At 39.8% G+C, this 16,966-nt stretch overlaps 1 protein-coding gene across 3 annotated transcripts in view; it reads left to right on the plus strand.

Moving 5' to 3' along the window:
• The window catches only part of LOC106092707 (alpha-(1,3)-fucosyltransferase C), a 49,683-nt gene extending 33,461 nt beyond the window's left edge, over window positions 1-16,222 (plus strand). For all 3 annotated transcript variants that reach the window (XM_059367488.1, XM_059367489.1, XM_059367487.1), the window contains exons 2-3: window positions 7,977-9,532; window positions 15,518-16,222. In XM_059367488.1, the coding sequence (XP_059223471.1) occupies window positions 8,631-9,532; window positions 15,518-15,956 (1,341 nt within the window). In that variant the 5' untranslated portion in view covers window positions 7,977-8,630 and the 3' untranslated portion in view covers window positions 15,957-16,222. The remainder of the gene's footprint in view (window positions 1-7,976; window positions 9,533-15,517) is intronic.
• Window positions 16,223-16,966: the final 744 nt, after the last annotated feature.

Raw genomic sequence — 16,966 nt, forward strand, 5'->3', positions numbered from 1 at the left:
TCGTTAGTAAGTCTATTCATGATGAAATGTCAAAGCATACTGAGCATCTTTCTCTTTGACACCATGTCTGAAATCCCACGTGATCTGTCAAATACTAATGCATGAAAATCCTAACCTCAAAAAAATCACCCTTTATAAGATTCGGCCCGACCGAACTTAGCACTCTTTTCCTTTTTTTTCTGATGGTTTCACCAGAATTCCCCAATCGTTCAGCGTCAAAGGCGGACATGCTTACCTGTGCGCTACAGTGGAAATCAGTGCATAAACCAATTCGTATCATACTTGGCACGGATGTTGGAAGTCGGAACAAAAGTCTTTGTGCCAAATTTCAGTCATATCAGGAAAAAATTGAGTTTTCTAGGGGCTCAATCCTTTCTTTGTCCATAGGCTGGTTAAGTTCAAAGATGAGCTATATCGGACTTTATCTTGATATAGCCCCTATATAGACCGATCTGCCGATTTAAGGTCTTAGGCCCATGAAAGCCAAATTTTTTATCCGATTTTGCTGAAATTTGAGGCAGTGAGTGGTGTTAGGCCACTCGGTATCCTTCTTTAATTTGGCCCAGATTGGTCTAGATTTTTTTATAGCTGCCAAATAGACCAACCTCTTGATTTAGGGTATTGGGCCCATAAGGCGCATTTGTTGTTCGATTTCGCAGAAATTTGGGATAGTGTGTTATGTTAGGCCAATTAAAGTCAGTTTTCAATTTGGCTCATATCGGTCCAGATTTGGATATAGCTGCCATATAGTTCGATCTCTCGATATCCTTCTTGAAGACGGCCCATATCGTTCCAGATTTGCATATAGCTGCCATTTGGACCGGAGGGCATCGTAGCACAGAGGTTAGCATGTCTGCCGAAAGCATATCTGCTAAACACCTGGGTTCGAATCCAGGCGAGATCATCTAAAAAAAAATGTTCAGCGATGGTTTTCACCTCCTTATGCTGGCAGCATTACTGAGCTACTTTGCCATTTAAAAACTTCTCTCCCGAGTGGTGTCGCACTTGACTTGTATCGGAGTATGATATGTGAGAAGTTTGTCCATGTTCCTTAGTGGAATAGTCATGGACAATATTTTGCATTTGCAAAGATGTTCATACAGGACGCCCTCGAGTCAACACCACACCACCCCACGCATTCTGTAATCGCCCGGATATCCGTCTGCGGAACCGTATTTTGCTCAGGCAGTCTAAAACAGATTTCAGTCCCTGGTTTCTCAATGCCTCAGGTCCACTCTGCCCTCTAGCAATACTATTCTCACGTCGCCTTAAGTCTCACACTTAATCTGAATGTCTATGGGTCGGATATCTAGAATAGTCTAGTGTCCTAGTGGGCGTGGTCCTCATCGCTCCGCCTATGCCAAGACAACATGTTCCCTGAACGTATTATATTGGGTTGCCCAAAAAGTTATTGCGGATTTTTTAAAAGAAAGTAAATGCATTTTTAATAAAACTTAGAATGAACTTTAATCAAATATACTTTTTTTACACTTTTTTTCTAAAGCAAGCTAAAAGTAACAGCTGATAACTGACAGAAGAAAGAATGCAATTGCAGAGTCACAAGCTGTGAAAAAATTTGTCAACGCCAACTATATGAAACTCAATATATACTCTATGGGGTCTTAGAGGAATATTTCGAGGTGTTACTGCGAGCGACAAACCTTTATAAAAGTGATAGGTTATTTCCACGTAAGGTGAATGGGACCTATCCCATTTTTCGTAGGGTACTTACAGACGCCTTTAAAAAGAACCATCCACATCCATATCAAAATTGTATCAGCCAATGGATTACCTTCTTTATAAATAAGTAAAATAAAAATGTGCCTGTGCCAAAGGCAAATGAAATGTTCGGTGATTACATCTGGACTCAAAACCTTATTTTGTAATTTACTTTTTTTTTGTAATCTGTATTTGTGTTGCTACAATTTGTTTTACACCTAGTTTGGTATTTTTCAATCGATTGTCCCCATAATGGTTTTAAAGTCATTACTTTGCTCTAATGTCATTTGCACTCTCATTAAAAAGTCATTTAAAATGTAGACATGCACATTTTTTGTTTTAAAATAACAAATGTGGCGTCACTGCAACACAAATACCAATGAATAGATCTTCATGAAATTTCAGCTGTAGATTTGAACTAAATCTGCATTATTCATTATCAGTTTTGCCAAACACTTTTCTATCCATATGCCAAAATACTTTTAACAGGTAAAAGCGTGCTAAGTTCGGCCGGGCCGAATCTTATATACCCTTCACCATGGATCGCATTAGTCGAGTTCTTTTCCCGGCATCTCTTCTTATTCAAAAAAAAAAGGATAAAAGAAAAGATTTGCTCTACCATTAGAGCGATATCAAGATATGGTCCGGTTCGGACCACAACTAAATTGTATGTTGGAGACCTGTATAAAATGTCAGCCGATTCGAATAAGAATTGCTTCCTTTGGGGGCTCAAGAAGTAAAATAGAGAGATCGATTTATATGGGAGCTGTATCAGGCTATAGACCGATTCAGACCATAATAGACACGTATGTTGATGGTCATGAGAGGATCAGTCGTACAAAATTTCAAGCAAATCGGATAAGACTTGCGACCTCTAGAGGCTCAAGAAGTCAAAATCCCAGATCGGTTTATATGGCAGCTATATCAGGTTATGAACCGATTTAAACTTTATTTGACAAAGTTGTTGAAAGTAAGCATAAAATACGTCACGCAAAATTTCAGCCAAATCGGATAAAAATTGCGCCCTCTAGTGGCTCAAGAAGTCAAGATTCAAGATAGGTTTATATGGTAGCTATATCAGGTTATTAACCGATTTGAACCATAATTGGCACAGTTGTTGGATATCATAACAAAATACGTCGTGCAAAATTTCATTCAAATCGGATAAGAATTGCGCCCTCTAGAGGCTCTAGAAGTCAAGACCCAAGATCGGTTTATATGACAGCTATATCGGGTTATGAACCGATATGAACCATACTTGACACAGTTGTTGGATATCATAACAAAACACGTCGTGCAAAATTTCATTCCAATCGGATAAGAATTGCGCCCTCTAATGACTTAAGAAGTCAAGATTTAAGATCGGTTTATATGGCGGTAATATCAAGCCATTGACTGATTTGGATCATACTTAGCACAGTTGTTGGAAGTCGTAGCGAAACATGTCGTGCAAAATTTCCTTTCAATCGGATAAGAATGGCGCCCTCTAGAGGCTCAAGAAGTCAAGACCCAAGATCGGTTTATATGGCAGCTATATAAGGTTATTGACCGATTTGAACCATACTAAGCACAGCTGTTGGATATCATAACAAAACACGTCGTGCAAAAATTCATTCAAATCGGATAAGAATTGCGCCCTCTAGTGGCTCTAGAAGTCAAGACCCAAGATCGGTTTATATGACAGCTATATCAAGTTATGGACTGATTAGAACCATACTTGGTACAGTTGTTGAATATCATAACAAAACACGTCGTGCAAAATTTTATTCCAATCGGATAAGAATTGCACCCTCTAGAGGCTTAAGAAGTCTATACCCAAGATCGGTTTATATGGCAGCTATATGAGGTTATGGATGTATTTGAACCATACTTGGCACAGTTGTTGGATTTTATAACAAAATACTTCGTTCAAAAATTCATTCAAATCGGATAAGAATTGCACCCTCTAGAGGCTCAAGAAGTCAAGACCCAAGATCGGTTTATATGACAGCTATATCAGGTTATGGACCGATTTCAACCAAATCAAGAATTCAAGAATTCAAGATCCAAGATCGGTTTATATGGCAGCTGTATCAAAACATGAACCGATATGGCCCATTTACAATCCCAACCGACCTTCGATAATAAGAAGTATTTGTGCAAAATTTCAAGCGGCTAGCTCTACTCCTTCGAAAGTAAGCGTGCTTTCGACAGACAGAGGGACGGACGGACAGACGGACGGACGGACATGGCTAGATCGACATAAAATGTCACCACGATCAAGAATATATATACTTTATGTTGTCTAAAACGAATATTTCGAGTAATTACAAACAGAATTACGAAATAAGTATACCCCCATCCTATGGTGGAGGGTATAAAAATGCGATTGGCTCTTAATACATTCATTTATATTCATTTGAAACATTCTTAGAACATTTCATGTGGATATATCCACATCGACTCGTCTCGTCTCATCACTTATTTCCAATTGCTTTCAGTATCGCACATGATCTTTTCGACACCTATGTTTTCGTCATATTTTAAGTTAATTAACCAAAAACGTACGAAATGACAAATGCATCAATAGCAGTTGACATGTTTGCGTGTTTTTTTTCTGTTTCATCGCCAGGCGACGGATTAATATGCAGAATACAAATTTGTATCAAAATCCAGCAAAAGTTTATATTTTAAATATCAAAGAGGAGTCGAATTTGACACTTTTAAAAAACAATTCGTTTTAAGCAGGGCTGCGGAGTCCAGCAATTTTTACTCGACTACGAGTCCGGGAAGATTGCTCGACTCCGACTACGAGCACTTAATTTTTTTTTTAATTTTTTTTAAAACTATTTAAAAAAAAAACAAAAAAATATCAAGTTAAAAAAAATTTTTAAAACAATTGTTTTTATATCCTAATCCAACCACCTCGGATACATATAAAATAACAACCTTTCATCAAAATCCGGTGAAAATTGCATACCTTATGTCCCATAGCAGTTATATCGAAATGTGTTCCGATTTGGACCAAATACTAATAAGTACAAGTCATTGTTCAATTATGTACAACAAAATATTGGTCTTTTTAGTAGCTATATCTAAAAGTAAACCGATCTGAATCATATACAATATGGATGTCGAAAAGCCTAACATAAGTCAATGTGTCAAATTTCAGTTAAATCGGATTATAAATACGCCTTTTTTGGGGCCAAGACTTTAAATCGAGATATCGGTCTATAAGGCAGCTATATCCAAATCAGGACCGATCTGTACCATATTACAGAAGTATGTCGAGGGGCCTAACACAACTCACTGTCCCAAATTTTGGCGACATCGGACAATAAATGCGCCTTTTATGCGTCCAAAACCTTAAATCGAGAGATCGGTCTATATAGCAACTATATTCAAATCTGGACCGATCTGTGCCATAATGCAGAATTATGTCGAGGGGCTTAACTTTTTCCAGTTTCCAGTGTTCCAAATTTTGGCAAAATCGGACAATGAATGCGCCCTTTATCGACGTAAGATCATAAATCGAGAGATCGGTCTATATGGCAGCTATATCTGGACCAATCTAGGCCAAATTGATGGCGATTTCAGAAAAATTGGATAATAAATGTGGCTTTTATGGGCCTAAGACCCCAAATCGGCGGATCGGTCTATATGCCAGCTATATCCAAATCTGAAACGATCTGGGCCAAATTGAAGAAGGATGTCGAAGGGCCTAACACAACTCTCATCCTTCGGTGGCTTCGTTTTTACTATTTCTTTGTTTCTCATAGTAGTTCTCATAGTTTTCTGGGGGCCGGTTACTAGCCCAGCGCCCCAACCGCATGGATTTTGTGGGATTGCACATGTATCCCTCGTTGTGGCGAGCCGCCTGCTGCAAGATCCGATGTTCGTCTCCAGCCGCCCCTAACCTGGGAACAGACGCTGATGTTGGCCATTGGTTATTAACTTGCCTTGCCGTCTCGAGTATCATTGTCACTCAGTATCTAATTAAGAGTCAGTGCCACCTGACTCCTCACTGAGACTCTTATCTCGAAAATCGCTGACTGCCCGCGGCCGCATTTGCAGCTACTCCGCAAAAAAACGGAGCATTCCACCATCCGCAATCTGTGGACGCGATCGGTAGCTTTCAGCTAAGCTTCCCGTGTTAACGATGGACACCACACAAGTCGGAGCTCAAAGTTCCAGCCTGTGTGGTGCTCATAGTTACCTCGTGTCGGCCGGGAAGCCCTTAGAAACCTAAATTTTCATTCGGTTTGGTTGAAATTTGGAAGAAGGACTTGTGTTATGACTTTAAACATCCATGCCAAGTATGATCCGAATCAGTTTATAAACAGATATAGCCTCCATATAAACCTATCCCCCGATTTGACTTCTTGAGCCATTAGAAGCATCAATTTTCATCCGATTTCGTTACAATTTGGAACATAGACCTGAGTTATCACATTCAACATCCATGCCAAATATGATCCGAATCGGTCTATGAACAGATATAGCCCCCATATAAACCGATCCCCGGATTTGACTTCTTAGGCTCTTAGAAACCTAAATTTTCATCCTATTTGGTTGAAATTTGGAAAAAAGACTTGTGTTATGACTTCAAACATCCATGCCAAGTATGATCCGAATCGGTTTATAAACAGATATAGCCCCCATATAAATCGATCCCCGGATTTGACTTCTTGAGCCATTAGGAGCCTCAATTTTCATCCGATTTGACTACAAAAGGGGATCATAGACGTCCAATATCTATGCCAAGTATATCCGAATCGGTTTATAAACAGATATGGCCCCCATATAAACCGATCCCCGGATTTGACTTCTTGGGCCCTTAGAAACCTAAATTTTCATTCGATTTGGTTGAAATTTGGAACAAAGACCTGAGTTCTGGCTTCCAACATCCATGCCAAGTATGATCCGAATAGGTCTATAAACAGACATAGCCTCCATATAAACCGAGTCCCGGATTTGACTTCTTGATCCCTTAGAAGCCTCAATTTTCATCCGATTTGTTTGAAATTTGGATCATAGACCTGAGTTTTGACGTCCAACATCTATGTCAAGTATGATCCGAATAGGTCTATAAACAGACATATCCTCCATATAAACCGAGTCCCGGATTTGACTTCTTGAGCCATTAGAAGCCACAATTTGCCTCCGATTTGGTTAAAATGTGGAACATAGACCTGAGTTATCACATTCAACCTCCATGCCAAGTATTATTCCAATCAGTCTATGAACAGATATAGCCCCCATATAAACCGATCCTCGGATTTGACTTCTTGAGCCCTTAGAAACCTAAATTTTCATCCGATTTGTCTGAAATTTGGAACAAAGACCTGAGTAGTGACTTCCAACATCCATGCAGAGTATGATTCGAATCGGTCTATAAACAGATATAGCCCCCATATAAACCGATCCCCCGATTTGACTTCTTGAGCCCTTAGAAGCCTCAATTTTCTTGCGATTTGGCTAAAAATTGGATCATAGACCTGAGTTTTGACTTCCAACATCCATGCCAAGTATTATTCCAATCGGTCTATGAACAGATATAGCCCCCATATAAACCGATCGCCCGATTTGACTTCTTGAGCCCTTAGAAACCTAAATTTTCATCCGATTTGTGGAACAAAGGCTTGTGTTATGACTTTAAGTATGATTCGAATTGGTCTATAGTCGGCCAGATATAGCCCCCACCGAAGTCCTCTAAATACGATTCACAATAAGATATAGCTCCCAATTCGCGCTTATAGGATAGGTGTGGGGTATTATACAGTCGGCTCCGCCTGGCTTTTGCCTTTCCTTAATTGTTTCTTTTCGAAGAAAATGTCATTAAAATTTTATCTTTAGTGATAATGTCATAGAGAAAATGTCATTAAAGTTTTATTTGACCAATATTTGATTTGTTAGTCATTTCCTAATATCCAGCCATATTTTGGAGGCACCTATGAAAAACATTTAAAAATTCCTTATCTACTGTGGCTGGCTATGACTTCCATTTGCATGGGTAATATATGGCAGCCTTTGATTCATCGATTCTGTGAAACCCAAAAATTAACTAACCACCATTTTTCGTTTTGTAATTCTGTAAATACAACGTTAAAATCTTGTTAAGAAATGATGAATGATTTGACTGATTAGTTGCCAGTTGGTCTAAGTAATCCCTGGTTTTTAATCAGTATAACTGTCAGTATACAGTTTATTCAATATTTATTGCCACTAATATTTGCATATTTTAATCCTTGTATACTTTTTTTTTGCTCTATTTTTAGTTGCCTGATTTAACAGCTAAGCTGAGGGTGATTGATCGTCAGAGGCGATATCCATCTTTGTCTGACTGCTGTGGCATGCGGCAACAAAACTCGGCATGTTTAAGGTGACAGCGATAAGGAATCGTTGGGGATTGGTTAGCGAGCGAAACATGGTTTTGAATAGTCATAGCGAAGTGCAGCAGTAACCACATCAAATCGACACAAATCACCGTCCACTTTGTCAGAGACGCAAGCAAAACTATCACCCATAGCTCATTCCTCATTATCTCGGTTTGGGCTGGGTGTGTGAGAAAGGTGCCCTGCGCGCACTACATGTAATAAAGAAAAAATATTCTTTTTTTTTGTCATAGAGACTTTTGTGGGCCAATCTATAACGACTAATACTTAACAATGTGCTGATAATTTTGACAGTGGAAATAACCAACAAAGTGTAATCGCTGTGCAAGTTTCATTCACTACACGGCAAATGCTTTAATGGTCAGGCGGTCAGGCGGTTAGACAGTTAGCTAGTCAGCTGTTGAAGGTAAGGGTGCTTGGCGTTGCAGTACGTCTGAGTGTGTGCCGGTGTGTGTTCGTGTGTGTGTGTGTGTGTGCTGGAGACATTATTAGCAACACTTTTATGGGACACACTTCAGTCATACGAATTCTGTGGCCATGTTTGCCTCGTCCCAAGGAGAACCGCTTTTACGGAAAAATTCTGTTGCCTCTATTGCCAACGGCAGCAGCCATACTCGTGTCAATGTGACAGAAATCGAACGCTACGAGCAAATGCAACATCGAAGATGTAAATTGAAATTATTTTTGGCCATATTGGGGGCTTTAAGTGTAACGGGTTTCCTGGCATGGCTGTATATCGATCATACAGTGCCCGAATTCAATCAATATCGTCTGGTGAAAAGTTTTGCGCAAGCCGATCTAAACTCCAGCTCTGGCTCCAGCAGCAACAGCAACGGCAAGGATCAATTGCGCATTATACTATTATGGAATAGTTTTTTTGGTGACACCCGCTGGTCCCTGCCCGATGATGTGGTGGATCCTTCGTACTTTCGTCAGGATCTCAAGTGTCCCATTTCTCAGTGTGTCATTACCAATAAAAGGGATCTGTTTCCCCAACTCAGTATGTACGATGCCATACTGTTCCATACAGCCCAACCGTACTCTGTGATAAATCGTGTGCCTACTCAGCGTAGCCGGCGCCAATTGTATGTTTTTGCTCTCATGGAACCGCCGGGTGAAACCAAACACATACTCTCGGATGAGAATGATTTCTATAATTTAACCATGACATATCGCACGGACTCGGATATTGTGTGGGCCTACAATTGGTTTGTGGACAAGGAGACAAATATGCGCATTCTGCCCATGGAACATCCTAAATGGCGCCAAGTGCCAATGTTCTATAATGACACCACCATATGGAATCTATGGCCTAAGAAGACAAAAATGGCTGCCTGGTTTGTTTCACATTGCAAGACTTTGTCGAGACGTGAAGAGCTTACTGCGGAGTTGCAAAAATACATGGATGTAGATGTGTATGGCAAATGTGGGACATTTAGGTAAGTGGATAAAAAAGTTAAAACTTAAAGCTTAACGTCTGATATAAGAAATTTTGACCACTCAGTTCCTATTTCCAACTGAAATATAATCCATTTTCAAGAGTACAATTTTGGAAAACTTTCAATTTCCAATAACACATAACCAAGCGCCTCGATCTTCTGCGCTCATTCTAAAATCTCTGACACCAAGTTTCGAGGTGTCTCCCACCATTTGATCTTTCCATCGGTTTGCGTGTACCACCGTGATTGCCTTCAAAAGACTTCTTTGCTGGAGCTTCTTCATCCATTTTGACAACAAAACCTAGCCAAGGCAGTCGTTGTATTTTGATGCGTGTAACTATGCTATCGTCGTCATACAGCTCATACAGCTCGTGGTTCATACGTCGCCTATATTCCCATTAACGAAAACTGGTCCATATATTTTACGAATAATCTTTCTCTCAAATACTCCAAGTACTGCCTCGTCTGCTTTCACAAGTACCCATACTTCAGAACCATATAACAGCACGGGTAGTATCAGTGTCTTGCATAGTGTAATCTTCGTCTGTCGAGAGGTGGCCTTGTTTCTAAACTGCTCACTTAAACCAAAGTAGCATCTGTTTGCCAGTATTATTCTTCGCTTAATCTCAAAACTGGTGTCATTTGTTTCGGTTACGGCGGTGCCGAGGTAGATAAAGTTACTGACTATCTCAAAGTTGTGGTTCCCTACTTTCTCCATTCTCTTTATCTGCTCGGTTGTGCAAGGCTTTTTGGGAGTTGAAACCATCCATTTCGTCTTATCTCCATTTACTGCCGGAACCATTTTCACTGACTCTCTTTCGATTCTGTCAAAGATATCGATGTCGTCGGCATAGGCGATTAGCATGTGTTCTCTTGTGATTAGTGTGCCATATCTATTGACATCTGCATCTCGTATAATCTTCTCCAGCAGGATATTAAAGAGATCACACGATAGGCTGTCTCCTTGTCTGAAACCTCGTTTGGTATTAAATGGTTCGGAGAGATTCTTTCCTATTCTTACAGAGGAACGCGTATCGGCAAAAGTCATCCTGAAGAGTCTTTTTAATTTTGCAGGGAAACCAAACTCAGACATGGCTTGAAATACCTTTGAACGTAAAGGGGTATGGAAGGCGGCTTTGTAGTCAACAGGGATACCAAACTCAGACATGGCTTGAAATACCTTTGATCGTAAAGGAGTATCGAAGGCGGCTTTGTAGTCAACAAAGAGAGGGTAGGTGTTAATTTTTCCTTCTCGGGTCTTTTCCAGCATTTGGCGCAGTGAGAATATCTGGTCTAGGGTGAATTCACCAGGTCTAAAGCCGCATTGATAGGACCCAATAATCTCATTGACTTTAGGTTTTAATCTTTCACACAGTACGCTCGAGAGTATCTTGTATGCGATGGGGAGGAGACTTATTCCTCTGTAGTTGGCACATTCCGTCTTGTCTCCTTTCTTGTGTACGGGACATAGTATGCTGAGGTTCCAATCTTCGGGTATGCGTTCTTCTAACCAGATTGCGCAGATAAGCTGAAGCATATGCCTTATCAGCGTGTCGCCTGCGGTCTTAAATAGTTCAGCGGGTAACCCGTCGCCTCCTGCCGCCTTGTTGTTCTTAAGTCTGGTCAGGGCTACTTGGACCCCATTCTGACTATTTGACATTCTATACTATCATCAGGGATTGGTTTTGCGGTATCTTCTTCGCCGCCAACATCGGACACTAGCAGTTGGGTAAAATGTTCTTTCCATATCCTCAGCATGTTATCTGTGTCAGTTACCAGATTTCCTTCTTTGTCTCTGCAGGACGGTGAGCCTGCACCAAAGCCATCGGTTTGATGTTTAATTCTTTGGTAGAACAACAAAACACTACTTGCAAAATTGCAGGCAATTCGGATAACCATTGCGATTTCCAAGTAATCAGGTTAGACACCGATTTGCATCGTACATGAAACGGCTGTTTGAACTCGTAACCAAATCTGAACCGATTTCTTTCAATTTCAGTAAGCTAAGTTTCTAGACCAACAAAGTTGACTGTGCTAAGTTTGAACATAATCGATTGAAAATTGTGACCTGTACTTTGTACACAAATTAACATGGACAGACAGACACGACACACAAAGAGACATAGCTAAAACCAATCAGATAGTGAATCTTAGTCGATCCGTATACTTATCAATAGGTTTATCTCTCTTCCTTCAGGGTGGTGCACTTAGCTCTAATACCCTGTACCACAGTAGTGGTGTAGGCTATAGTAAAGGCAGCAATGGCCCCTTCGGTATTAGCTTCTGCAAAATGCAAATGTGTTTTAATAACTTTCCATTATGGAACAGGGAGAAACTTCCCCATATATCAATGAGTGCTGTCCGATTCAAATTTTTAGCTTATTGATAAGGGACCTCCTTTTTATAGCACAGTCCGAAAGGCAAAGTACCTCATAAATGTCACCAGCATTCGGAGGGGATAACCGTTGGTAAAAAAATTTTCTAATGTTCTTGCCCCGCATTCGAACCCAGGCGTTCAGCGTCATAGGCGAACATGCAACTTCTGCGCTACGGTGGCCTCTCTTTGCTGCCGCTATGGGAGCTATACTTATGAAATTCACTAGCAATCGCAAGAGTAACAAGTAAAAGCGTGCTAAGTTCGGCCGGTCCGAATCATATATACCCTCCACCATGGATCGCATTTGTCGAGTTCTTTTCCCGGCATCTCTTCTTAGGCAAAAAAAAAAAACGATATAAGAAAAGATTTGATCTGCTATTAGAGCGATATCAAGATATGGTCCGGTATGGACCACAATTAAATTATATGTTGGAGACCTGTGTAAAATGTCAGCCAATTCGCCCTTTGTGGGCTCAAGAAGTAAAATAGAGAGATAGATTTATATGGGAGCTGTATCGGGCTATAGACCGATTCAGACCATAATAAACAGGTATGTTAATGGTCATGAGAGAATCCGTCGTACAAAATTTCAGGCAAATCGGATAATAATTGCGATCTCTAGAGGCTCAAGAAGTCAAAATCCCAGATCGGTTTATATGGCAGCTATATCAGGTTATGAACCGACTTGTACTTTATTTGACATAGTTGTTGAAAGTAACAATAAAAAACGTCTTGCGAAATTTCAGCCAAATCGGAGAGAAATTGCGCCCCCTTGAAACTCAAGAAGTCAAGTCCCCAGATCTGTTTATATGGCAGCTATATCAGGTTATGCACCGATTTGAATCATACTTGGCACAGTTGTTGGATATCATAGCAAAACACGTCGTGCAAAATTTCATTCCAATCCGATAAGAATTGCGCACTCTAGAGGCTCAAGAAGTCAAGACCCAAGATCGGTTTACATGGCAGCTATATCAAAACATGGACCGATATGGCCCATTTACAATACCAACCGACCTACACTAATAAGAAGTATTTGTGCAAAATTTCAAGCGGCTAGCTTTACTCCTTCGGAAGTTAGCGTGCTTTCGACAGACAGACGGACGGACGGACGGACGGACGGACAGACGGACGGACATGGCTAGATCGACATAAAATTTCACGACGATCAAGAATATATATACTTTATGGGATCTCAGACGAATATTTCGAGTAGTTACAAACAGAATGACGAAATTAGTATATCTTATGGTGGAGGGTATAAAAATAGAATTCTTAGTTCCGTAGTTTCGAAATGGAGCCTGAACTCGAGGATAGTCCACTGGATCTGCAGGAGCCTGATAAGGCCAATACTTACTTACGCCTCAGTAGTTTGTTGCACGAGTTTTCGTGTAATGACAGACTTTTTTTCTGCGACATTTACACTAATTCCATGGTGTACACGATTCTGTGCATCTGTTGGAAGTTGTATTGATGGCTGTGCCGAATTTCGAAGCCATCAATACAACTTCCAACAGATGCACAGAATCGTGTACACCATGTAAGTAGTGTAAATGTCGCAGAAAAAAGTCTGTCATTACTCGAAAACACATCCAACTACTAATAAGAAGTCATTGTTCAATTGTGTATAACAAAATATTGGTCTTTTTAGTAGCTTTATTTAAATATAAACCGATCCCATCCATGTACAACACGGATGTCGAAAAGCCTAACATAAGTCACTATGCCAAATTTCAGTGAAATCGGATTATAAATGCGCCTTTAATGGGGCCAAGACTTTAAATCGAGATATCGGTCTATATGGCAGCTATATCCAAATCTGGACCGATTTGGGCCAAGTTGCAGAAAAATGTCGAAGAGCCTAACACAACTCGGTATCCCAAATTTTGTCCAAATCGGACAATAAATGCGCCTTTTATGGGCCCAAAACCTAAAACCGAGAGATAGGTCTTTATTGCAGCTATATTTAAATTTGGACCGATCTGGGCCAAATTGACGAAGGATGTCGAAGAGCCTCACAAATTTCCCTGTCACAAATTTCGGCAAAATCGGGCAATAAATGCACCTTTTATGGGCCCAAAACCTTAAATCCAGAGATCGGTCTATATGGCAGCTATATCCAAATAGGGATCGATCTGAGCCAAATTGAAAAAGGATATCAAAGGGCTTACCACAACTCACTGTCTCGAATTTCAGCAAAATCGGATTGTAAATATGGCTTTTGTGGGCCTAAGACCCTAAATCGGGAGATCGGTTTATATCGCAGCTATATCCAAATCTGAACCGATTTGGGTCAAGTTGCAGAGAAATTTCGAAGAGCCTAACACAACTCACTGTTCTAAATTTCGTCAAAATGGGACAATAAATGCGCCTTTTATGTGCCATAACTTTAAATCGAGACATCGGTCTATATGGCAGCTATATCCAAATCTAAACCGATCTGAGGCAAATTGAAGACGAATGTCGAGGGGTCTAACACAAGTCACTGTCCCAAATTTCGGCGAATTCGGACAATAAATGCGCCTTTTATGGGCCCAAAGCCTTAAATCGAGAGATCGGTTTATATGGCAGCTATATCCAAATGGAAACCGATCTGGGCCAAATTGACGAAGGATGTCGAAAGCCCTCACACATCTCATTGTCACAAATTTCGGCAAAATCGGGTAATAAATGCGCCTTTTATGGGCCCAAAGCCTTAAATCGAGAGATCGGTTTATATGGCAGCTATATCCAAATCGGGACCGATCTGGGCCAAATTGACGAAGGATGTCGAAGGGCCTCACAGATCTCACTGTCCCAAATTTCAGCAAAATCGGGTAATAAATGTGGCTTTTATGGGCCTAAGACCCCAAATCGGAAAATCGGTCTATATGGCAGCTATATCCAAATCGGGACCGATCTGAGCCAAATTAAAAAAGTTTGTCAAAGGGCCTAAAACAACTCACTGTCTCGCATTTCACCAAAATCGGATTATAAGTATGGCTTTTATGGGCCTAAGACCCTAAATCGGAGGATCGGTCTATATGGCTGCTATATCCAAATCTGAACCGATCTGGCCCAAATTGAAGTAAGATGTCGAAGGGTCTAACATAACTTACTGTCCCAATTTTCAGCAAAATCGGATAATAAAAGTGGCTTTTATGGGCCTAAGATCCTAAATCGGCGGATCGGTCTATATGGGAGCTATATCAAGATATAGTCCGATATAGCCCATCTTCAAATTTAACCTGCTTATGGACAAGAAAAGAATCAGTGCAAAGTTTCGGCTCAATATCTCCATTTTTAAAGACTGTAGCGTGATTTCAACAGACAGATGGACGGACATGGCTAGGTCGTCGTAGATATTTGAGCTTATCAAGAATATATATACTTTATAGGACCGAATATTTCGGATGAATATTTCGATGTGTTTCAAATGTAATGACATAATGAATATACCCCCATCCTTTGGTGGTGGGTATAAAAAGGTGTTCGTATCCACAACACTTTTATTCACTCAGCATTTTTTTATTTAAGAGTTCTATCTATTTTATCCTATACTATATAACATTTATTATATGCCGTATGGTTATTTAAAATAATTAAATTGTATTTCTTTTTCGTTTTAGCTGCCAACAAGGTTCCCCAGAGTGTGATAAATTGCTCGATGAGAAATATAAATTCTATTTTTCATTTGAGAATTCCCTATGCATCGACTACATAACCGAGAAGCTATACCGAATAATGGGACGCAACATTATTCCAGTGGTCTTTGGAGGCGCTGATTATAAACAATTCCTGCCGCCTTATTCTTACATCAATGCTGAAGATTATGCTACACCTGCAGAATTGGCCAATTATTTGATGTACCTGTCCGATCATCCAATCGAGTACATGCGTTACTTTTGGTGGCGCAAACACTACGAACTGCAATTCTATTCGCCATTTTGTGAACTATGTCAAAGGTTGCATCAACCGCAGTATTTTTTGAAAACCCAAAGCTATAGTAACATTGAGCAGTGGTGGCTACAGGGAAGTTGTCGCTTTAAGTCACGGATTGCATTTTAGTTTCTAAGAATTTTAGAAGTTAGCAAAAATATATTAACTAGTTTTTTTATTAATCTTATGATATAATTTCACTCTAGTATTTTCTTACAGTCTTATATTTACTAAATGTAATTTTCTACATAAAAAAACAATTCTAAAAGTCTTAGCTTGTAAGCATCAATTTCGTGTGATATCTATTTAAAGGGTGATTTTTTTGAGGTTAGGATTTTCATGCATTAGTATTTGACAGATCACGTGGGATTTCAGACATGGTGTCAAAGAGAAAGATGCTCAGTATGCTTTGACATTTCATCATGAATAGACTTACTAACGAGCAACGCTTGCAAATCATTGAATTTTATTACCAAAATCAGTGTTCGGTTCGAAATGTGTTCATTCACCGTAACGTTGCGTCCAACAGCATCTTTGAAAAAATACGGTCCAATGATTCCACCAGCGTACAAACCACACCAAACAGTGCATTTTTCGGGATGCATGGGCAGTTCTTGAACGGCTTCTGGTTGCTCTTCACTCCAAATGCGGCAATTTTGCTTATTTACGTAGCCATTCAACCAGAAATGAGCCTCATCGCTGAACAAAATTTGTCAAAATTTGAACACATTTCGAACCGAACACTGATTTTGGTAATAAAATTCAATAATTTGCAAGCGTTGCTCGTTAGTAAGTCTATTCATGATGAAATGTCAAAGCATACTGAGCATCTTTCTCTTTGACACCATGTCTGAAATCCCACGTGATCTGTCAAATACTAATGCATGAAAATCCTAACCTCAAAAAAATCACCCTTTATTAATACAAAATTTTAATTGTTTTTTTTTAAATAAATATAAGCATTAAATACAAAACAATACTAGCATATAAATAAAATAAATACGTAATTTTAGCTAAAAAATGTGTGATGGAAATAAATTTTTCATAAATTGTTGGTAACGTATAGCAGTGACTGTAATCCGGTTAAAGAAGAAAAAGCGTGCCAAGTTCGGCCGGGCCGAATCTTCAAAACCTACCAC

Source organism: Stomoxys calcitrans, chromosome 4 (assembly GCF_963082655.1).
Source record: "Stomoxys calcitrans chromosome 4, idStoCalc2.1, whole genome shotgun sequence".
NCBI lineage: Eukaryota > Metazoa > Arthropoda > Insecta > Diptera > Muscidae > Stomoxys > Stomoxys calcitrans.